The following is a 24093-nucleotide window of genomic DNA, read 5'->3' on the forward strand; positions in this document are numbered from 1 at the left end:
GCTCGGCAGGAAGCCTGCTTCTCCCTCTCCCACTCCCCCTACTTGTGTTTCCTCCCTCTCTGTGTCTCTGTCCAAAACAAAACAAAACAAACAAACAAAAACACAGAATCTTCAAAAAAAAAAAAAAAAGAAAGAAAAACAGTCTATTGGTTTAAAAAAGAAAAACAAGCCCAAGAATAAGGCATAGCATTCTTGCAATATCTAGGGCAGGTGTTTCTTTTTAGTAATTCCTAAGCTTACCACATTCTTTAGAATTTTTTAATGCTTCTAACACCCCTGGGTAATATCCAAGTGTGATTCTGCTCCCACTGCTGAGGAAACTGAGGCAAGAGAGTGTACACATCTTGCCCTGGGTTGTACGGCATGTGCTTCCAAGAGTCAGGATTCAGCCTGAAGCAGTCCTTGCTCCTGGCCTTGACCTGACCCTGCCTCCCCTTAAAGGGGCAAAGGTGAGCTGGACATCAGTGTTCAACCGCTCCCCACCTCAGAGTAAAGTACAATATTGAAACTGGAGACCTCAGCTGCTCTGTAAAGAACTAAAATAAATCTGCTTTACACTGGTTTAATTCCCCTGGAACTGTATTGCTTGCTCTTTTGTGCTATAATAGTTAACACGGATTGCATTTAAAATCTCAGAGGATGAAAACGTTCAAACCAGACAAGCGCAGTGTCAACAGTCTTTTGATAGGAGGTTTTTTTTCTCTTTTAATTCTTGGGTAAGCAGGAGATGTTGTTTTATCAAAAAGACATTAAAAAAATAAACAATAGTGGGAATATGCTATATTAAAAAGAACATAAAATGCAGGTTTGTTTAGGTCTACAACCATAGTTGACAATGTTCTCTATTACTATTTTTTATTGTATTCTGAATTAATACAAATACCCGAGAAATATAGCTTATAAAATGAAGGAAAGAGCAACTCTTTGGTTAGTTCAAAATATCTTAAGCAACCAAACTGTTTTTTGAGTTCCTCCTTTGCAGGAGAACCACAGTGGGTATGGGAGGGAGTAGGGAGGTCAAAAAAGGAGGTCAGGCTTTCACTTCAAAGAGCGTGACCTGCTTAGATACATCCAGCACAAAGGAGATGCTGGTTATCTTGCAACCCACGCTCCGTGAAGGAGGGTGAAGATTTCCTTGAGGCGCTGGGACATGCACAGGTCCTCCAGGAAGGACTGGGAGCTGGGCTGGCGTGAGAGGGAAGGCACTGCGTCCTTAGCCATGGAGAGAGGCTCAGAGCCTTTGAAGAGTGAGTTTGGTAGTTTGGGACTAGGTGGTCTGTTCTTCTGGGGCGAAGATGTCGAGGACTTGGGGCAGTTTGCTGGGAAGGGTCTGCAGAGAGAAGATGATGGAGGGCCAGGGACAAACACAGAAGAGCTTTTGCTGGAGCCAAAATGTGAATAAAAGGTACTGCCGGTTCTTGAACTCCCTCAAAATCTTATCTCCACCCCCCCAACCAAAATGCGCTGTAAGTTTACCCTTGATTTCGCCTAAGAAAATCCTGTTCTTGTCTCCATCAACAATAAAAACCATTTATTGGAAGCCTACTTTTTTTTTTTTTTTGCCAGAATAAAAACTCCAGCCTTCCTTAGAATCCCCCAAAATAAATACGGCTCATTCCCACTTACACGAAAAGATGGGAGCATTGAGAAAGATGAAGTGATTGCCCAAGGTCTCATTTTGAAAATTTTAAACTTCAGAATTTCCAGATACCATGCGTCATTCATTTTACCCATCTGCGTCCCTCCAGCCCAGTGACCTCAGGACCTTTGCTTTTAGACCAGCTAACAATGACTCAAACGCACACACACACAGAGCACACAATACACACACACACACATTTTTATTTTAGGCTTTGGAGGCCAATCTCTGCCACTAGACCGCAAAAGCAGCCGGAGTCGAGTCCATATGTAAATGAAGGGGCGTGGCTGTGTTCTGCTAAAATACAAAAATTTGAATTTCGTGGAATTTTCATGTCACAAACGTATTTATTTTATTTTTATTCTTTTTCAACCAGGTAAAACTATAACAGCCATGCTTAGTCACGGGCTCTCAAACAGGCAAGGACTTACTCACATTTGACTTGTGAGGAGCAATAGCCCACCGTTGTTTTAAGTTTATTGATCGGAGCCCTAAGCTAATGAAGCCAAGGTTAAACGTCTTATCTCTGTAAGAGACTGCTTTATGCTGTGAAAAATCCCGTTTTGTTGGCAACAAGCTATTCTACCTGGGCCACGTGTTTTGCAAATCTGTAGGGGATTACAAGGGCAAAAACAGCTCAGTGCAATTCATACAGTAGGAAAAACAACATATATTTCCCTCCCACAAATGCTAGTAACTTCCAGCACCCTTCTATGATAGTCTAGGTAAAATTTTCTAAAAATGTGTTCATTATAACTTTGGGATTTTAAGAATGCCTCACTGAGAGATGGCACGTGCGCTTTTCCTGTTGTCTAATACACTGGATAGACACTCAGGAAATAACAGCAATTCACGTTCAGACTTCAGTATGCCTGTTAGCGCCTCTGAGTTAACTCAGTATTAGCCTGCCCTTAGTTGTCTAGATCCTTGTTTCACTCCCATTCATTCATTCATCCCTGTAGTCCATGAATATGACACTCCACTACATATCCAGTCTTGTGGCGGGCGCTGGGAATTCAAAGCTGAATATTAAAGTCCCAGTTTGGAGGAGAAGACACACACAAAGAAATCCACCGATGAAGGCTACACTAAGTGCCACGGTACAGAGGTGTTGCAGATGTTGTGAGAACACAGACGGCAGACGGAAGAGCTGTGCCTGGGGGAACTTTGGGAGAGCGAGAGGCTGGAGACCTAGAGCCAGGGGCCAGAGAGTATCAAGGAATCTTTTGGAGGAGGTAAGATGTGAGCCAAATCCAGAAGGATACATACAACACTGAGGCCTCCGTCTAAGATGGGACCATACCAACTAAGCTGTTACTTGAGAGAGAAGGCAAGAGAGGACGAGCCGTGAACATACAATCTTTGAAATCCTTGTTTCAGCATTGTCAGATTTGAACATAACCAGTCAACGGTCACAAGAAAATCACACACGTCCTCCCATTCCTCCCATGTACGGTGTATTTCGGTCCAAAATTTCATGAAAAACAAACATGAATTAATAAGATAAAATAGAGCATAAAATGATAAATTTTCCCTCTTAAATCTGAATTGAAAATAATATAAGGGTACATATTTGACTTTTTAGCTGAGTTTAAGGCACATAAATCAAAACATTTTTGAAAAAACAGAATGCATTCTCACCTGAAGAACTTTCCTAATTCTTTTCAGATTGTGTATCAAGAGCAGGTTTTTCTCTTTGGAAACGCGACCTAACTGTTCATCCAGTTGTATTAGCAAGTTTTGAAGAAGAATTGTTGCCATGGTTTCATTGTTGGAAGCCACCTCCCTAAAAAACAGAAGTTACCGCACAGCAGGAAACAACTCGGTAAAATGTCTACTACTTTACCATACAAATTTTAAAAGAGATCGATCTATTCCACAGTGACAAGAATTTAAGGGATTTTACAAATTAAATTGTACACATCAAAGTAGACTCAACATCACTAATCATTGGGGAAAACGCAAGTCAAAACGTGAGCTACCACTTCAAACCCCTTCAAATGGCATTTACTGACAAGCCTACACGACAAGTGTTGGTGAGGGTGTGGAGAGACTGGGACCCCTTCCACAGCCACTGTAGAAAACAGGATGGAGAGTTTTCAAAAATATAAGCAGAAAATTACACACAGCAGTTCCCCTTCTGGGTAGATCTTCGAAAGAATTAAAGGCAAGACCTTGAAGGGATATTTGTACATCAGCGTTCATATTAGTTTTATTCACAATGGCCACAAGGTAGGAACGATTCCAATGTTAATTGGCAGACAAATAAACAAAATGTAGCACATCTACAATAGAACATCATTCGGCCTTAAAAAGAGAAGGAAATTCTGATTCACGCTACAGGAATGAATCTTGAAAAAACATGGTAAGTGAAATACTTCAGCCACAGAAGCACACACATTGTGTGACTGCATGGACGTGAAGTGCCTGGAGTAGTCACAGGCAAAGACACAGAAAGGAGAATGGTGGTTGCCAGGCCTGGGGTAGAGAGTGAAGAGCTCTTGGCTAATGAGGGCAGAGTTTCAGTTTGAGGAGGTAAAAAAGTTCTGGAGACAGACGGGGGTGATGGTTGTGCAACAAGGGAAATGTGCATGATGCCCCGCAACTGTGCACCGTTTATAACAAATGGTTAAAATGGCAAATGTTATGTTATGTATATTTTATCACAGTAAGAGAGAGGACTATTCAAAACAAAAAAATTAATCGTACAAGGTAAACAGTGTTTAAAGAATGATTTTAAAACACAGTAAGAAAAAATATTTACATTGAGACTATAAATTGAAAACTGAGATTAAACAATAGGTTCATTTTGTGGCTTTTTTTAAAGATTGTATTTATTTATTTGACAGACAGAGATCACAAGTAGGCAGAGAGGCAGGCAGAGAGAGTGGGGGAAGCAGGCTCCCTGATCCTGGGACTCTGAGATCATGACCTGAGCCAAAGGCAGAGGCTTAACCCACTGAGCCACCCAGGCGCCTCATGGCTTTTTAATATTTAGAAATGACTGGGATTTGGGCTTACCAACAAACCAAAGCCCAGAAGCATTTAGTTTTCATCTACAACAGATGAAACCAGAAAGAACAAGGATTCTCTACCTTTGAAGAAGTTTTCCAAATGCTTGAAGAAAATTCTTTATCTGAAAGAACGCATCTCCGGAGTCAAAAGCAGATGAAAGTATGAATTCACAAAGAGAGAGTATAAAGCATTTGTACATCAACCTCTAGGGAAAAGACAATAGTGCTTGCTCCTACCAGTCTTGATTTTCAATCCATTGAGCCAACAGATGTCGAATTTCCATAGGAAAGTTGTCATCATAGAATTGATCTACTTGCTCCAAAAATTTGATTTCTAATTGTTGGACTTGATTCCACTGAGACATGCTATAAACGAAGAGGTAGAATTAGAGTTTAAAAATAATGTTCATAATGGTGGTACGTTTTTCTCCCATAGATTATTTTTGAAAGATTTTATTTATTTGACAGAGAGTGAGGGAGAGAGAGAGAGAGACATGACAAGAGTGAGCACAAGCAGGGGAGAGGCAGAGGGGGAGGGAGAACCAGACTCCCCACTGAGCAGGGAGCCAGATGTGGGGTTCGATCTCAGGAACCTGGGATCATGGTCTGAGCCTGAGGCAGATGCTTGACTGACTAAGCCACCCAGGCACCCCTCCCTTAGGTTTCAAACAAAGACAGTGTTGTCCATTAGTTAAGTAACTAAAAAAATTTTTCTTTTATAGTCACCTTATATAAGAAAACAGTAAAGAGAAGATGTTTTCAATCCAAAGATAAAGCATCCTCAGTTTTTTCCTAAGTCATAACTAATCAAGGGGAAAAAAGTTCTCTATCCCCTAAGCATGTCCTGCTTTGCTCTAACAGGAACTCCAGAACTTTCTCCAGAAAGCGTTCATCCCCCCAACCCCTCCGATCTGTTGCACGAATCTGTGTTCTCAACAAACTCCTTTCTTACTCCTTGTTCCCTCTGCACTCTTGACTTTGAGCAACCTGAAGGCAAACTGTGCCTTCTCAGACCCTCAGTAGACCTTCTGTGTGAGGAGCACACCTCATCCATCCAACCGCCCATCGTTTTTCTGTTTCAGAGTTGTCTGGCTTCCCGAGTCATACTCCAGCCAAATTTGGTCTTAGCTTTATGAAGAGTTTCATGTACGCATTTCTGTGGGCTCTAATTCTTTCAGCTTGAAATCTCTCTGAATCCATACATATTTATATTTCTCTGTGTGATGATCCACTATGACTGGGCAGAGCTTTTAAGGGCGACTTTTAAAAAAATATTTATATATTTATTTGATGGAGAGAGAGACAGAGAGAGAGAGAACACAAGCAGGGGAGTGGGAGAGGGAGAAGCAGGTTCCCCACCGAGCAGGGAACAGTAAGCGGGGCTCGATCCCAGGGCCTTGGGATTATGACCTGAGCTGAAGGCAGCTGCTCAACTGACTGAGCCACCCAGGTGCCCCTTAAGGCCGACTTTTAATTAGTTTCTGGTGTGTGACTGACAGCGGTTAAACCCTCAGGTTAACTGAGGAGGAAACCACACTAGGTTTGGCAGAGGCACTCACGAAAAAACAAAAGTATGTGTTTCCCCACCTTATCCTACTCTCACCAGTTAGAAGCTTTAGACATTTCTAAACTCAGGGAGATGAATACGACATCTTGAAGTTAGAGTATTTTATTTTTTCCAAAGTCAAAGTTCTGATAGTTTTATCAGCAATTTTAGATAAAGGAACAAAACTTTTACACGATGAATCACCCTAATATCTCGGCCTATCTTGTAGGTAAGTTCAGATTTCCCTTTGCCTACAGAAGGGCACGATAACCGATTTCGTGTAGTTCACATCCTCAGGTTTCAAATGGAACCATCCTGGGGCACACTCTCCCTGATCTGAAGCTACAGAGGAACGTTTTGCTAAAAGAAAGAAACCGGGAAAAGAAAGTTTTATTTTCATTTCACTTGATATCTTGAAGACCTGTACATGCCGCATTCTCGGCATATTGTGTCTCTCTCAGCAAGTGCTTGTTAAGTGAGCGGCAATTCTGATGTGGCTGTGTGTAGGGCAGGCGGAGATTAGTTTTACCCCAACTTTAAAAATGAGAAAAAATCCGAGGAACAAGTAAGCAAAATGACTGGTACCCAAGATGCATGGCTCCTAAGGACGGAGCTGAGGTCTCCGAAAACAGACTCAGCCTCTTTGCAGATGATGCATCCACCTGTCCCCATGGGCATCTGCCTGTCCTTGTAGATCACACAGAATCGGACCATTGGTCCCAGGCTACTGGGACACAGTCCTGGGGCATCCCTGTCCACCTGTTCTCCACAACAGCGAGAGCACACGAGCCGAAACACCACTACAGTCATGATCGCTATTTTTCTGAAATCCTCGCTGTGATTCAGATGAAAATCTATTTTCCCACTGAGAAGTAACTGGACGGAACGTGTCCCAGAGTTCGGTTCATTACTCCCAGGACCAGGGTCCCCCTCCCAGAGAGCCAAACCTGAGGCTGAAGCCGGGAAGGGGAAGGGGCGCAGCCCAGGGCCCTCCTCTCTGTTGAAGCCTCTAGAAAGGCCTTTAGTCCTTCCTCTCCCTTCCTTGCGCTCTGCGGGGGCCCCCTGTCCGGGCCACTCCTCCCACCACAGGAAGGCGACAGCGCGTGTCTTTGGACACCGGGCGCCTGTCTGTCGTCGTTGAACGTCCGGCCCGAGGTAAAGGAGCATTTTGTCCTGCCGTCTGGGAGCTGACGGGGCCACGCGGGCTCTGTGGCTTGCACAGGAGGGGACATGCCCTCAGTGTCCCTCCTCCTCATCCAAGCCGCAGCCACCGGCCACCCCAGCTCCGGGGTTCTCCGGACCCAGGCGCCCCGTCCGTGGCCCGGCCCGCGGCGCCGAGGAGCCGCCTGAGACGCGGGAGTCCCTTCCCGGGGACACGCGTCCGCGTCGCCACCGGCGTCCCTCCCGCCGCGGATCCGGGGGCTGAGCGCCGAGTGTCCCCAACACCTGCGCCACCTGCGCCGCCTGCGCCGGGGCGTCCGTGACCTCGTGCCCTCGGGGCCGCGGAGGACCCGCCGCGCGCAGCGACCCAGGGCGCAGCGACCGTCCCGGCGCGGCCCCGCGGCCCGCACAGCGCGGCCGGGAAGCGACTCCAGGCGGGGGCCGCCCCTTACCTGGCTCCGCGGCGTCCCGTCGGCGTCCGGCCCCGAGTCGGAGTCGCCCTCACCGTCCCGCGGGAGCCGCTGACGCCATTGTCGTGGCGCATTTGCATGTCCCTCCCACGGGAGGCTTTCCTGTGCGTCACAGCCAGAGTCCCGGGACTTCACGGGGTCGGGTCCCGCCCCTCCCCGAGCGGGACGCGCGGGGCAGCGGTGACCCCGGCCCGAGCCCCTGCGCAGGGCGCGTCGGTCGCGGGCCTGCGGGTGGCCCCGGGCGGCGGGCGGCGGGGGGACACCCCCCCCTTTTCCGGGAGCCGCAGCTGAGACCACCCCGGGGACTTACGTGCCCGGAGCTCCCCGCCTCCTGCTCCCAGGTCCTCTCCCCCTGGAGGGACGGGGCGCCGGACCCGAACACCAAACTCTCGGGTCGTGCAGGGGCGGCTCGCGGGGAGCAGGACAGACTCGCGGGAGGTTCGGGCCGGCCGCGGGCGTCACGCCGGGCCCCGCGCGCCCCGCACGCTCCGTCCGCCGCGCGCGCCGCCGCGCACCTGGTTGCCGCGGGGCCTCTCAGCCCCTTGTGACCCGGGCCTGTTCGAGAACCGCAGAGCCCGAGGGACCTTCGTCTCAGCTGGTCCAGCGCCTCTTTCCGACCCGAGGACACGGCGGGGGCACGCGGGGAGGTGGCCGGAGTCAGCTTCGCAGCCCGGTCGCAGCGGCTTGGCCCGCCCTCCCTGGTGGGCTTTTCGTCGCATCTGCTCCGAGCTCCGTCCTCACCCGCGACACACGATCTACCCAATGTGCGGAAAATACAGATAAAAGCGAAGGACGATAGACTGAGCGGGGCAGAGACAAGGACGCGACCTGCTCGTGCGTGAGTCCCCAGCAGCAGGCCCGGGTGGAGGCCTCCCCGCTCTCGGACCGGCCGGCCGCCCTGCGCTTCGCGGGCTCTCCTCCCCCCACCGCCAGCTCTGACCTCCGGCTCGCGTTCACCGCCCCTGCCCCCCAGTGCGCAAACACAAGTCTGTCCGCTCCGAAGTCACACTCCGCGTCACTCCTCCCGGGTCACGCAGGCCTGGTCTGCGGCTTGCCTTCTGGGCAGTTCCCAGGAGCTTCTGCTGCCCGTCCCCACCTAAGGAAAGCTGAGTCTGGTTTTCTCTGGGGAAGCAGTCTGTCCCGAAACAGTCCAGATTCTCGGCACTCAAACTTGGGTACAATCTGGCCCCAACCTACCTGAAATCTCTCCTCACAACCCCTTCTGCCCACCCGCACTCCCTACCCAGGAGCCCCGATCCCAGGTAGACCCACTTGTCTTGTCGTGCTCCCTGGAAAAACCTCTCCTATTTCAGTGTTGATGCTCCCTTCAACTGCCCCCCCTCATTGTCTATTTACTGAAATCCTAACCCTCTTTTTTTCTAAAGTGAATTTAATTTCAATTCCAGTGTAGTTAACATACAGCATTACCTTGGTTTCACAGAATATATGAGTGAGTGAACAAGGCAACAACTCTGTATGTTACTCAGTGCTCCGGGAGATAACTGCACTCTTAATCCGGACTTCCTCTTTTTCACCACCCCCCCCCCCCACCTTCCTTCTGGTTACTCTGTTTGTTCTCTATAGTTAAGACTCTGTTTTTCAATTTGTCTTTATTTTTTTGAATTCCTTATCCTTGGTGAAGATTTCACCCATGACCCCAACCCACAGCAAGTTTTCCCCGCTCTGAATTCTCATCACACTTCCCATCCAAACTAGAGCTGTCCAAGAAAAATAAAATGCAAGCCACAGGTTTAAGGTTTCCAGCAGCTACATCAAAAAAGGTAAAGGGAACAGGTAAAATTAATTTCAATACTATCAATAACCCAATAATACAGAATGTTAACATTTCAGCATATAATCAATATAAAAATTCTTAATGAGATGCTTTGCTTTCCTTATTTCATACGTAATCTTTGAAGTCTGGTGTGTCATTGGCACTTTCAGGAAATCTCCTTTTGGCCTAGCCGCATTTCAGATGCCCAGTAGCCTCCTGCGGCTGGTGGCTACCCTCCTAGCGCAGATCTCGACCACTCATTTAGCACTTTTCACTTCCTGCCTTCTAGTGTTAGTCATACTGGTTTTGCTTGTCTTTATCATCATTGTACTCAACTGTTGAGAGCCTGTTGTACAAAGTAGAGACTTGGTTCACTTCTTCCTTTTAAGGCCCTCACCTCAGAACTCCCTCAGCAGTGTTCAAACCAATCTCATGACACCTTTATCCTCTTAAAAATTGTTGACAACTACAAAGAATTTTTGTGTATTATTATTCTATATTAAATTCATATTTACTCTATTAAAACTAAATCTGAAGAGAAGAATGGAAATGTTTATTCATTAAAAATTATAATCATAAACCCATCATGTGTTTAAATAAACCATTTTAAATGAAAAATAAAACCGTATTTCTAACATAAAAAATTAGTGAGGGGGGCACCTGGCTGGCTCTGTCGGTGGAGCACGTGACTTTTGATCTCAGAGTTGAGTTTGAGCCCCCTGTTGGGTGTAGAGATAACCTAAGTAAATAAATCTTAAACAATTTTTTTTGTTAAATTTTTTAAAAAATTTAAAAATTCAGAACAAGTGGCACAGATTTACATTTTTAAAGCTCTCTAATGTATACGTTGAGAAAAGATAGCTGGATTCTTCTATCTGCTTCTGCATTTATCTTTTGCAATTGTTTGGTTTTTGAAGAAATATTTGAAGTATTTGAAGAAAATCTGGACTCACACAGATACATAATTGGAAAAGGTGGAGCATTTTAATAGCCTCTGTAGGTAATGTGGATATCCTTCTTCAACACGACAGCAAAATTCAACAAGTGGTAGTTTTTTAAGGGTTGGTGCACTGTGGAATGTGAAACTCCATCGGCAAACCTTACAGTGTTACATTAAAATCTGTTGGCATATCTTGTATTTTAAATGGAAATTTTACCCACACGTGATTTTATAATATCACACCCTGGTTATTTGGAAAACATGACTACTAGATTACGCAGGTCTTCTAAACGCTGACACCCTTCGTCGTACAAATCAGAAAATCCTATCAGCTAATATTACCATGGATCTCATTAGAAACGTATTTTTAAGTATTGGGAAATTGTTAAGCTCAGAAGGAGGATGCAAGTTTTGCAAATTCTGATTTTTGCTTGAAAACTCCAATATTATTATTGGAAACAGACATTGCCAAGTGTTTTCCCTGAAATTACAGTCATACCCTGTTCCTTTTTAGGAAAATGTCTTCCAGATATCCAGACTTGGATAACCACAGTTTGTTGAGTCATTCTTCTAATAAGAAGATGTTCTGTGACACTCGATCACACAAGGGTTTTTCTTTGAGACAGTCGTCGTACCTCGACGTTCTCATTTTCTTCTCATATACTTCTCATTCTCATGACAGAATATTACGGGAACATTAATTTAAATTTTAATAAAATTAATTTCCCCGCTTCATTGAGAATATTATTAAGTTAAACTGGCATTTAAACAGTTTAACGTGTGTGGTGGTGAAGAGTACAATAACTTCTAGAATAATCTGCCATCACTGCCTTGGTTCACACTGAGGCACCAACATTACCCATCCTGGCTTTGGTACCATCAGTGCAAATGTCGACAGAGTGAAAAGGCAAAACATTATTATAACAATAGTTTTATTTTCACAGACAGAGGGCCTTTCCTTAAAAAAAAGTCTTGGAGACTACACCCCAGAATCTGCAGACATCTTTGTAACCTCTGCTTTGTCTACCCTATCCTATCCACCATTATCAGTTTGTGCAGTGGTATATCATGAGGGATTTTGTGCCCAAATGAACACTTTTTTCCTTGGGTGAAGCATCTCCCTTAAACCTCTGCCTACCTTCCTGATTCTTGAACTAATCCAGGCTTCTAAGAACAGGTATCTCTATGTCCACTTTACTTTTCTTTTTAGAATCAAGTCTAAACAGCCAGGTTCCCAGTTTCTTGGCCCTACATTAACCTTGGCCTCATGAGTCCCTTAGAGTCAAAAACAAAGAAGAAGCGTTGGGGAATAGAGAAGAAGGAGGAGGAAGGAGAAGAAGGAGAAAGGAGGGAAGAGGAAGAAAACCAGAGAAAAGCATGCTGAGGCAAAATCCCCAGTTTGCCAAACTCAAAAGTGTACAGTAGATTCTCCTCCTGTAATTGATGTCCCATTTGCCCTAGTTAAATCCTTATTTCTAATTTTTTTTTGCTTCATCTTAACAGAGAAATATCAGATTATAGACTGGCACAAATATAGATTCTAAGTCTGATCATGTCACTTTCTAGCTGTACAAAGTCGGATCAGCTACCTAACCTCTCTGAACTCCCAATTCTGTCAAAATGGGATATTACATCCCACATGAAAATTCCAAGAGCTAAGGAAGGAATGAGATAAAGGAAAATATTCAGTAATAGCTGCTATTAATAGAATAATAATAACCAGTTGTGAGGAACTTTGAAAATGACCTTCTCTCCTCACTGTACCCAAGTGGAGACGAAGAGAGTCAAGTGAGAGAGGCAGGTTCACGTCTGTGTGTCAGAGGCAGTGAGGATTCAGGCAGATCTTGACTGCTTGTTCTACCACGTCTAAGCCCAGCTGCTTGTGTGGGAGTCAGGGAGAGAAGAGAAGAGGCTATGGCTTTCCTGATGCCCGTTGTAAGCCAGCTCCACTTTCTCCCAGTTCTTGGACAAAGAGTGTAAACATTTGTTCGTTTTCATTTTTGTGGAAGCACCTTACTGATTCCATCTGAGCTTCCTCTCTAATGCGTCCTACGGAAACTAGGTGGAGTTAGTGTTTGGTGCTGGATGGAGGGAACCTGTCCATACAGAAAGACACACTGAACTTTACTGTAGTGTATGTTAGTTTCTATACTAGAAAGGATAATTAGGACAAGACAGTCTGGTGTGGGTCTTAGCTCATCTGAGTGCGGGTTCCTCCAGCCCAGCAGAACAGGGTCGACATCTTCTACAAATGGCTTTAAGTATCTATCTTGTTCGTATCCTCAGCTCCAGTTTCCAATGACTGTGCTCCCTCTACTGCCACCTCAGGACAATTGCAATTTATAAAACAACATTCTTCCCACTAACCATAGCTCTTTCCCCTCTAACTCCATGCCAGAGAAAGTGCTGGGATTTACATGCAGTGTTTTACTTAGTCTTCACCGTGCTCCATGGCATTCAGTATCATTCTTATTTCTAACTGACAGACAAAGAGATTGGGATTAATGAGGCTACAGGGGCTTGGTGATGGCAATCAGATGGTAAGGAGCAGGTTCAGAGTCAAATTCAGGACCGTCTGGCTCCAGAAACACTTGGAACCTTTTGACTTTACTAAAAATCTTATCTGCTTATATAAGAAAAGCAATAAATGTCTCAAGAGAGCTATGGAATAAGTAAGTTTAATGATCTAAACATGAATTCCAAAATAGAGAGACTCATTGTATAATCTATTAATTCAAGATGATGATATACTCCAATTCTCCAGCTTTCCCTTGAGACATATGGACAGTTAGCCATGAATTTAGAAGTCTGGCATGTGTCGTGATGGTGGCCACATGGCCAACAGAGTTCCAGAGCATTTAGCAAATTCTGTGGTTTAGAGCATCTTGCTTACACTGTGTATACGATGGCCGTTTCTGCTGAGCCACAAATTAAGAAATGAGGTTCAACAGCAAGCTAGGATATTTGAATTGCAGACTCTTCCAAAAAAATTCCATGCTTCTCGTCGGTTAACCACCCTATTTCATTTATGTATTTTTCATATGTTGGTCTCTTTCAGAATTGAATATTTAGTGGATCAGAACTGAATGTTATTTTTCTCTGTATTTCAGCACAATAGCCATTCAAGAAATGTTTGTGGAGAGGGGGAGGAGCAAGATAGCGAGGAGCAGGAGACCTCAATATTGTGGCATCCCAGGAGTTTAGCCAGATAGTTATCAAACCGTTTCAAACACCTACAAACACAACAAGACATCCAAGAGAAGAAGAGCAGCCATTCTAGGAGCAGATAAGTGACCACTTTCTGGAAAGTAGGATGTGCAGAGAAGTGAATATGAGGTGATAGATGGGAAGAGAGATGGTGGGGGGAGGGGCCAGCTCCTGCCAAGTGGTGAAAGAGCAGGAGCACAGATCAGAACTTATAGAAGTCTGCTCCACTGAGGGACATCCCTCTAGAGGCTACGTGGGGGATGGAGCCTTCTCGGGGACAGTGCAGTCTCAGGTCCCTTGGGGTCACAGAAAGACTGGGGGTTTCCAAGTGTGGCAGAGCTTCCAGGTAGCAGAGTGGGGAAGCCGGCTTAAAGACGAATGGAATGGAATGGAATGGAAAGCCGAGGAATGGGCTCTCAACTCACGGTTGCCATAAACTGTGATCCCCCGCACAGTCGTGCCACTGCTCTTCAAACAGGGACCCCACAAGTGGCAGATCTGGGGAGACTCATCTTCCCCTGGGGAGGGGGGGGCGTGGCACAGGAGCATACTGCAGGATTCTCCTGGATTAGGAGACTCAAAACAGGGCCATGCACCAGAGATAGAAACACTCGGTCACAGGCCGGGTGAGCTCAGAGCATGGCCAGAGACCAGGGAGAGGGGAGGGATTGACTGCTTTTCTCTGAGGCTGCGCTGAGGAGTGAGGCCTCGAGCTCTCGACTCCTCTAGGGCTGGAGACTGGGAGGCTGCCATCTTCATTCCTGTCCTCCAAAGCTGTATGGAAAGTGTTCAGGGAACAAAAGCTGCCAGATCCAAACCAAGCAGATTACTTAGTCTGGCCCCTGGCAAGGGCAGTGCAATTCCACCTTGGGCAAAGGTATTTGAGAATCACTGCAACAGGCTCTTCCCCCAGAAAATCAGCAAGAACAGTCAACCAAGACCAAGTTCACCATCAATAAGAACTGCAAAACTTCAGAGCTAGGGGAATATAACACATAAAACTCATGGCTTTTTCCCCATGATTCTTTAGTCTTCCAAAGTTAATTTTTTTATTTTATTTTTTCTTATTCTGTTTTTAAAAATTTCTCCTATTTCTTATTTTAACCTTTTTAAAAACTATTTTAGCTTATCAATACCTTTTTAAAAATCTTTTTAAAATTTTCATTGTTACAGTCATATTCTATCCCTTCATTGTATTTAACTTATTTTTGTATACATATAAGTTTTCTTTGTTTAAAATTTTGGGATAAGAGTTTCTTCTAACAGATCAAAACATGCCCTAAATCTAGCATATGGCTTTGTTCTTGTCTCCAACCTGATCAAAGTCTCTCCTTTTTTTTTCTTTTTCTTTTTTCAACCAACTTCTTCTCAATTTTTTTTAAATCTTTTTAAATTTTTATCTTTACAGTCATATTCCATCCCCCATCGTGGTTACCCTTATTTTTTAATATATATAAGTTTTTCTTTTTAAAAAATTTTTGGAGGCAGTTTCTTCTAATGGAACAAAATACACACAAAATCAACTGTGTGTCTCTGTTCTATTCACCAGTCTAATCATCTATATCTATATCTATCTATCTACCTATCTATCTATCTATATTTTTCCCCTTTTTTCTCTCCCTAGTTTTGGGTTTCTTCTGATTTGGTTACTGTATATTTTTCTGGGGTTGTTGCTACACTGTCAGTATTTTCTCCTTTCATACATCAATTCTTCTCTGGATAAGATGACATGGCTAAAAAACTCACCTCAAAAGAAAAGAACAAGCCCTAATCAAGATGGACATTAGTAAGATGTCAGAACTAGCGTTCAGAATTGGGATCCCAGAATAAAAAAGAGAGAAGGGGACCGAAGGTATATTGGAGCAAATTATAGTAGAGAACTTTCCTATTTGGGGGAAGGGAACAAGTATCAAAATCCAGGAGGATTCCAGAGAATCCCCCTCAAAATCAATAAAAATAGGTCAACACCCTGTCATCTAACAGTAAAACTTAAAAAGTCTCAGTGACAAAGAGAAAATCTTGAAAGCAGCTCAGGACAAGAGCTCTGTAACATACAATGGTAGAAATATGAGATTGTCAGCAGACCTATCCACAGAGACCTGGTAGGCTAGAAAGGACTGGCAAGATATATTCAGAGTACTAAAAGAGAAAAACATGCAGCCACGAATACTATATCCAGCTAGGGTGTCACTGAAAATAGAAGGAGAGATAAAAAGCTTCCAGGACAACAAAAACTAAAAGAATTTGCAAACACCAAACCAGCCCTACAGGAAATATTGAAAGGGGTCCTTTAAGCAAAGAGAAAACCTAAAAGCAACATAGACAAGAAAGGAAGAGAGTCAATATACAGTAACAGTCACCTTACAGGCAATACAATGGCACTAAATTCATATCTTTCAGTAGTTACCCTGAATGTAAATGGGCTAAATACTCCAATCAAAAACACAGGGTATCAGAATGGATAAAAAAACAAGACCCATCGATATGCTGTCTGCAAGAAATTCATTTTAGACCCAAAGACACACCCCCAGATTTAAAGTGAAGGGGTGGAAAAATATTTACCATGCTAATGGACATCAAAAGAAATGGGTGGCAATCCTTATATCAGATAAATTAGATTTTAAGTCAAAAACTATAATAAGAGATGAGGAAGGACACTACATCATACTTAAAGGGTGTGTCTAACAAGAAGATATAACAATTTTAAATATCTATGCCCCTAACATGGGAGCAGCCAACTATAAACCAATTAATAACAAAATCAAAGAAACACATAGACAATAATACAATAATAGTAGGGGACTTTAACATACCCCCTCACTGAAATGGACAGATCATCCAAGCACAAGAACAACAAGGAAATAAAGGCTTTAGATGACACACTGGACCAGATGGACATCACAGATCTATTTAGAACATTCCATCCCAAAGCAACAGAATACACATTCTTCTCTAGTGCTCATGGAACATTCTCCAGAATAAATCACATCCTGGGTCACAAATCAGATCTCAGCAAGTACCAAAAGATTGGGATCATTCCGTGCATATTTTCAGACCACAATGCTTTGAAACTAGATCTCAACCACAAGAGGAAAGTTGGAAAAAACTCAAATACATGGAGACTAAAGAGTATCTTACTAAAGAATGAATGGGTCAACCAGAAATTAAAGAAGACTTTAAAAAATTCATGAAACAAATGAAAATGAAGACACAACTGTTCAAAATCCTTGGGACACAGCAAAGGCGGTTCTGAGAAGAAAGTATATAGCAATACAAACTTTCTCAAGAAACAAGAAAGGTCAATACACAACCTAACCCTACACCTAAAGGAGCTGGAGAAAGAACAGCAATGAAAGCCTAAACCCAGCAGGAGAAGAGAATAAAGATCAGAGCAGAAATCAATGAAATAGAAACCAAAAGAACAGTAGAACAGATCAACAAAACTAGGAGCTGGTTCTTTGAAAGAATTAGTAAGATTGATAAACCCCTAGCCAGACTTATCAAAAAGAAAAGAGAGAGGACCCAAATTCATGAATGCAAGAGGAGAGATCACAACCAACACCAAAGAAATACAAACAATTTTAAGAACATATTATGAGCAACACATGCCAGCAAATTTGACAATCTGGAAGAAATGGATGCATTTCTAGAGACGTGTAAACTACCAAAACTGAACCAGTAAGAAATAGAAAACCTGAAGAGACCTTAAACTGGTACGGAGATTGAAGCAGTCATTAAAAATCTCCCAACAAACAAGAACCCAGGGCCAGACGGCCTCCCAGGGGAATTCTACCAAACATTTAAAGAAGAATTAATACCTGTTCTTCTGAAACTGTTCCAAAAAATGGAAATGGAAGGAAAACTTCCAAACTCATTTTATGAGGCCAGCATTACTTTGATCCCAAAACCAGACAAAGACCCCATCAAAAAAAAAAAAAAAAAAAAAAAATTTACAGAGCAATGTCCCTGATGAACATGGATGTAAAAACTTTCACCAAAATACTAGCCAATAGGATCCAACAATACATTAAGAAGATTCTTCATCATGACCAAGTGCGATTTATTCCTGGGCTGCAAGGTTGGTTCAACATCTGCAAATCAATCAATGTGATACAATAATTAATAAAAGAAAGAACAAGAACCATATGATACTCTCAATAGTCACTGAAAAAGCATTTGACAAAGTACAGCATCATTTCTTGATCAAAACCCTTCAAAGTATAGGGATAGAGGTTACATACCTCAATATCATTAAAACCATCTATGAAAAACCCACAGCGCATATCATTCTCAATGAGGAAAAACTGAGAGCTTTTCCCCTAAGGTCAAGAACACGGCAGGGATGTCCACGATCACCACTGCTATTCAACACAGTACTTAGAAGTCCTAGCCTCAGCAATCAGACAGCAAAAAGAAAGAGCATCTGAACAGGCAAAAAAGAAGTCAACTCTCACTCTTTGCAGATGATATGGTACTTTATGTGGAAAACCCAAAAGACCACACCAAAACTGCAAGAACTCATACAGGAATTCAGTAAAGCATCAGAATATAAAATCAATGCACAGAAATCAGTTGCATTTCTATACACCAACAACAAGACAGAAGAAAGAGAAACTAAGGAGTCGATCCCATTTACAATTGCACTAAAAACCATAAGATACCTAGGAATAAACCTAACCAAAGGGGCAAAGAATCTATACTCAGAAAACTATAAAGTACTCATGAAAGAAATTGAGGAACACACAAAGAAATGGAAAAATGTTCCATGCTTGTGGATTGGAAGAACAAATACTGTGAAAATGTCTATGCCACCTAGAGAAATCTATGCATTTAATGTAATCCCTATCAAAATACCATCAACTTTTTTCAAGGAAATGTAACAAATAATCCTAAAATTTATATTGAACCAGAAAAGACCCCAAATACCCAGAAGAATTTTGAAAAAGAAAACCAAAGTTGGTGACATTGCAATTCCAGACTTCAAGCTCTATTACAAAACTGTAATCATCAAGACAGTACGGTATTGGCACAAAACGGACAAAGAGATCAATGGAACAGAATAGAGAGCCCAGAAATAGACCCTCAACTCTACAGTCAACTAATCTTCATCAAAGCAGAAAAGAATGTCCAATGGAAAAAAGACAGCCTCTTCAATAAATGGTGTGGGGAAAATTGGACAGCCACATGAAAAGAAGAATGAAACAGGACCAATTCCTTATACTACATACAAAAATGGACTCAAAAGGAATGACAGACCCCAATGTGAGACAGGAATCCATCAAAATCCTTGAGGAGAACACAGGCAGCAACCTCTTTGACCTTAGTGGGAGCAATTTCTTCCTAGAAACGTCATCAAGGGAAAGGGAAGCAAGGGCAAAAATGAACTATTGGGACTTCATCAAGATCAAAAGCTTTTGCACAGCAAAGGAAACAGTCAACAAAACCAAAAGATAACAGACAGAATGGGAGAAGATTTACAAATAATGTATCAGATAAAGGGCTAGTATCCAAAATCTTTAAAGAACTTACCAAACTCAACACTCAAAGAACAAATAATCCAATCAATAAATGGGCAGAACACATGAATGACATTTCTGCAAAGAAGACATTCAGATGGCCAACAGACACATGAAAAAGTGCTCCACATCACTTGGCATCAGGGAGATACAAATCAAAACCACAGTGACATACCACCTCACACCAGTCAGAACGGCTAAAATTAATCAGTCAAAATGACAGTGGTTGACAAAGATGTGGAGAAAGCAGAACCCTCCTACGCTGTTGGTGGGAATGCAAGCTGGTGCAGCCACTCTGGAAAACAGCATGGAGGTTCCTCAAAAAGATGAAAATAGAGCTACCCTATGATCCAGCAATCGCACTACTGGGTGTCTAACCTAAAGATAAAAATGTAGTGATCTGAAAGGGCATGCACCCGAATGTTTATAGCAGCAATGTCCACAATAGCCAAACTATGGAAAGAACCTAGATGTACATCAACAGATGAATGGCTAAAGAAGATGTGGCGCATATTTTATATATATATAAATATATATATATAAATATAATACCTATTATATTATATTCTATCATAATATATATATATATGGAATACTATGCAGCCATAAAAAATGAAATCTTGCCATTTGCAATGATGTGGATGGAACTAGAGGTTATTATGCTAAGAGAAATAAGTCAATCAGAGAAAGAGAACTATCATATGCTCTCTCTGATATGAGGAACTTAAGAGTCAGGGCAGGGGGCTGTGTGGGGAAGGGAGGGAAAAATGAAACAAAATGGGACTGAGGAGGGAGACAAACCATAAGAGAATCTTAATCTCAGGAAACAAACTGAGGGTTGCTGGAGGAGAGGCAGGTGGGAGGGATAGCATGGCTGGGTGATGGACATTGAGGAGGATATGTGCTTTGGTGAGTGCTGTGAACTGTGTAAGAGTGATGAATCACAGACCTGGACCCCTGAATAAATAATACATTATATATTAATTTTAAAATGTTTATGGAACTGACAGACGGATGACAGAGTGCCTCATTACCGTATTCAGTACTGAGGAGGACTCTTTTAGATGACCTGCCTTGTCCAGGCACTTCATTCTCACTAAGATTGTCACTACCCTTGATAATTATAATAATATCTCACATTTATAGGTTTATAAATGATTATATAAAGTCAATATAATGATTTAATGTACATCAACTCTATCTGAACACCAAGTTGAAGAGGGTAAAGGAGAGTTTCTTTCCATCTTTCTCTCTCTCTGTCTCTCTCTCTGTCTCAAATATTTTAGGGAGAGAACAATCTTTGCTTAGGAAAAAACCTTGGGTAAGCTGATTGAAGTAGTAAGAGAAAGCAAAAAAGACAGCTAAAGGGCTCCATTTAAAGACATAAATAGAAACCAGGAATGTGGAGCACATAGCGGAGAAAGAAGAATGGAAGGGAAAGAGAAAGCTACAAAGGGAGCTAAAGAGGAGGAGAAAACGGGAGATGGAAGAAAACATGGCACAAAACTTGTGAGGAGCAAAGGGGCTCAGTAAAAAGTTTCTACTGGTGGACTCAAATGGCCCATGTTTAATGATCTATATCAAATTATCTTTTGTCTCTATTGTATACCTCCTCTTTTTCAGGCTCCAGAATGACAGGTATGGTTTTTATTGTGGTCATATTGAAGGAAATGAAAGAAAGAGGTGTGGTATATCTTTCCATTTACTTAGGTCTTCTTTGGTTTCTTTCATTAATATTTTGTATATAAGTCCTAAACATTTTTGTTAGATCCATATCAAGTTACTTTTTATGGTTTTTTAAAAAACTGTAAATTCTCATTGTTCATTGCTGTGAACTTTTGTATGTTGACAATATATTTTGTGACCTTGCTAAACTCCCCTCTTAGTTCCAGAGGATTTTAGTAGATTCTTTGGGATTATCAGCATACATCTGTGAACATGTTTTATTTCTGTGAAACTGTTTTATTTCTTCCTTTCCAGTCTGTATATGCTTTATTTCTCTTTCCTGTCTTATTACACTAGCTAGGTCTTCTAGTGCAATGTTGAACAGGAGTGATGAGAGAACACATCTTTGCCTTGTTCTTGATCTTAGGAGGAAAGCATTCAGTCTCACCATAAGTACATTAACTATAAGTTTTTCAAACTTACTCTTTATTAGGCAAAGGAAGGTCACTTCTATTCCTTACTTTTTGTTTGTGGGGTTTTTTTTTAGAATTTTTATCATGAACAAGTATGGAAATACAGGTGGGGTTTTTGTTAGCTTTTTTGTTTGTTTGTTTTTTACATCTGTTGATATGACCATATGTTTTTTCTTATTTAGCCTGGTAATATGATGAATTACATTGATTTTCAAGTGTTAAACTTGTCTTAGATTCTTGGAATAAACCCCATTTTGTTGTGATGTATATTCCTTTGTATGTATTGCCAGATTTAATTTGCTATTATTTTAAAAGGATTTTCAGCTCTATTTTTATGAGAGATACTGGTCTATAGCTTTCTTTTCCCATGTCTGTTTCATTTTGTTATTAGAGCAATGCTGGTCTCAGAATATGTTGAGAAGTGGTCTTCCTCTTCAATTTTCTAGAAGAGATTGTATAGAATTAGTATTACTTCTCCCTTAAATTTGAAAGAATTCACCAATAAAACTATCTCTGCTTGAAATTTTCTTAATGGGGAATTTTATCCTTGCAAATTCAATTTCTTTTTTCTTACTGAGTTATAATTGACATATAACATTATCTTAGTGTCAGGCATATAACATAATGATTTTATATTTGTATATATTGCTAAAATGATCTTCATAATAAGTCTAGTTAACATCCATCCCCACGCATAACTAAAATTTCTTTCTTTTTTTTTTTTTTTTTTTTGCAATGAGGACTATTAGGATCTACTCTCTTAATTTCTTTGACAGAAAACTATTCTGGTTACCCATTTCCCTTTGAGCAAGCTTGATGGCTTGTTTTATTCAAAGAATTTATCCACTTCATCTAAATAGTTATATTTGTAGGCATAAAGTTGATAATATTCTATTTTTATTATTTTAATTCTTTTTATTCTCTTAATTATCTTTAGTAATGTCTATCCTCTCAGTCTTATACTGGTAATTTGTGGCTTTCTTTTTTCCAGGACAATCTGACCAGAAGTTTATCAATTTTATTGATCTTCTGAAAGAATAAGCTTTTGGTTTCATTGATTTTCTCTATTGTTTTTCTGCTTTTTGTGTCATTGATTTCTGCTCTTGCCTTTATTATTTCCTTCTGCTAACTTTGATTTCAATTTGTTTTTCTTTCTCATATGGTTTAAGATAGAAGCTTAGGTCATTGATTTTTCTAACATACGCATGTCTATATTTCCTCTTTAGCATAGAGTTAGCTGTATCCCACAAATTTTGATATATTAGAGTTTAATTTTCATTCATTTTCTTCGAAATATTTTCTGATTTCCCTTGTGATTCCTTCTATGATGTATGGGTTTGACTTTGGTTTTAGAAATGTGTCACTTAGTGTCCAAGTATTTGGGGATTTTTCTAGGTATCTTCTTATTTATTTTAACTTAACTCTACTGTGGTTGGAAAATATGCTTTTTTTATTATTTGAATTACTTTAAATTAGTTGATCTTGTTTTATGGCACAGAATATGGCCTATCTTGGTCAATGTTTATGATCACCTAAAAGAATATGTTCTCTTTGGCCGTTGGGTAGCATGTTCTGTCAATATTAATTAGATAAAGTTGGTTGAAAGTGTTAGTCAGTTTTTTTGTTTCACTCTGGATTTTAGGTTATTTATTCAATTCTTATGATCAGAGGAGTGTTGAAATCTTCAGCTATAATCCTGAATTTTTCTTCACTTCCATCACTTTTTGTTTCAAGTATTTTGAGGCTTTATGTTTAAGTGCATAAACATTAGGATTCTTTTGTCCAACTGATGATTCTTCATCAATGTGTGTGATTATGAAATGACCCTTTTTAACTATGATAATATTTTTTGTTCTAAACTCAATTTGTTTTACACTTATATATCCATTTCAGCTTTCTTTGATTCAAGTTAGTGAATATATCATTTTCCCAATATTTTACTTTTCACTTTATTTATTTTATATTTGGTGTGGGCTTCCCATAGGAGCATATAATTGGGTCTTACTTTTTCACCCAATTTAATGATTTCTGCCTTCCTTGTGTATAATAAGCTTCCTGTACTCTGGTTGTTGAGAATATGTACTATATTTAGGTCTACATGAGCTCTAGATGTTCTACCCACTCCTTTCTAGTGGTTTTATCCCTGGCTTTGGATAGTTCCCTCACACACATGCACTCATCAGTACTCAGCAGAAGAATCGAGGGACTCCCCTCGTCTTCCTCTGTCTCTTCTCTGCTGCTCTGCCCTGTGAATTTTAGTCAACGTGCCTTCCCCAGACTTTCAACTCTGTCTTCTCATCTTGGGACACTGCCAAGCAATGCTTGAGTTCCCTCATCCTGTGCTGAACCATGGAAACTTTCTCCAGAACGTAAGAGGGAGCAGAAAGATGGACTGATTTCTTTTTTTTTTTTTTAAGATTCTTTTTTTTTATTTATTTGACAGATAGAGATCACAAGTAGGCAGAGAGACAAGCAGAGAGAGAGGAGGAAGCAGGCTCCCCGCTGAGCAGAGAGCCCAATGTGGGGCTCAATCCCAAGACCCTGGGATCATGACCTGAGCTGAAGGCAGAGGCTTTAACCCACTGAGCCACCCAGGTGCCCCAGATGGACTGATTTCTTTACTTCTTTCGGAGACCATTCTCTTACACTACCTCTGTTTGCGGATGCCCGAAAACCATTGTTTCATAT

The 24093-nt window shown here is 41.6% G+C and overlaps 1 protein-coding gene across 4 annotated transcripts in view; it reads right to left on the bottom strand.

The window, feature by feature from the left end:
• STAT4 (signal transducer and activator of transcription 4) overlaps positions 1-9168 on the bottom strand; it is a 92990-nt gene extending 83822 nt beyond the window's left edge. The window contains exons 1-3 of one of the 4 annotated variants that reach the window (XM_046019319.1): positions 8346-9168; positions 4891-5019; positions 3281-3425 (exon numbers count right to left, since the gene is read on the bottom strand). In XM_046019319.1, the coding sequence (XP_045875275.1) occupies positions 3281-3425; positions 4891-5018 (273 nt within the window). In that variant the 5' untranslated portion in view covers position 5019; positions 8346-9168. Of the gene's footprint in view, positions 1-3280; positions 3426-4890; positions 5020-7812 lie in introns of all 4 variants that reach the window. The other 3 variants (XM_046019318.1, XM_046019317.1, XM_046019320.1) reach the window with 3 other exon arrangements.
• Between the last annotated feature and the right edge of the window lie 14925 nt (positions 9169-24093).

This window comes from Meles meles, chromosome 9, assembly GCF_922984935.1.
Source record: "Meles meles chromosome 9, mMelMel3.1 paternal haplotype, whole genome shotgun sequence".
Lineage (NCBI taxonomy): Eukaryota > Metazoa > Chordata > Mammalia > Carnivora > Mustelidae > Meles > Meles meles.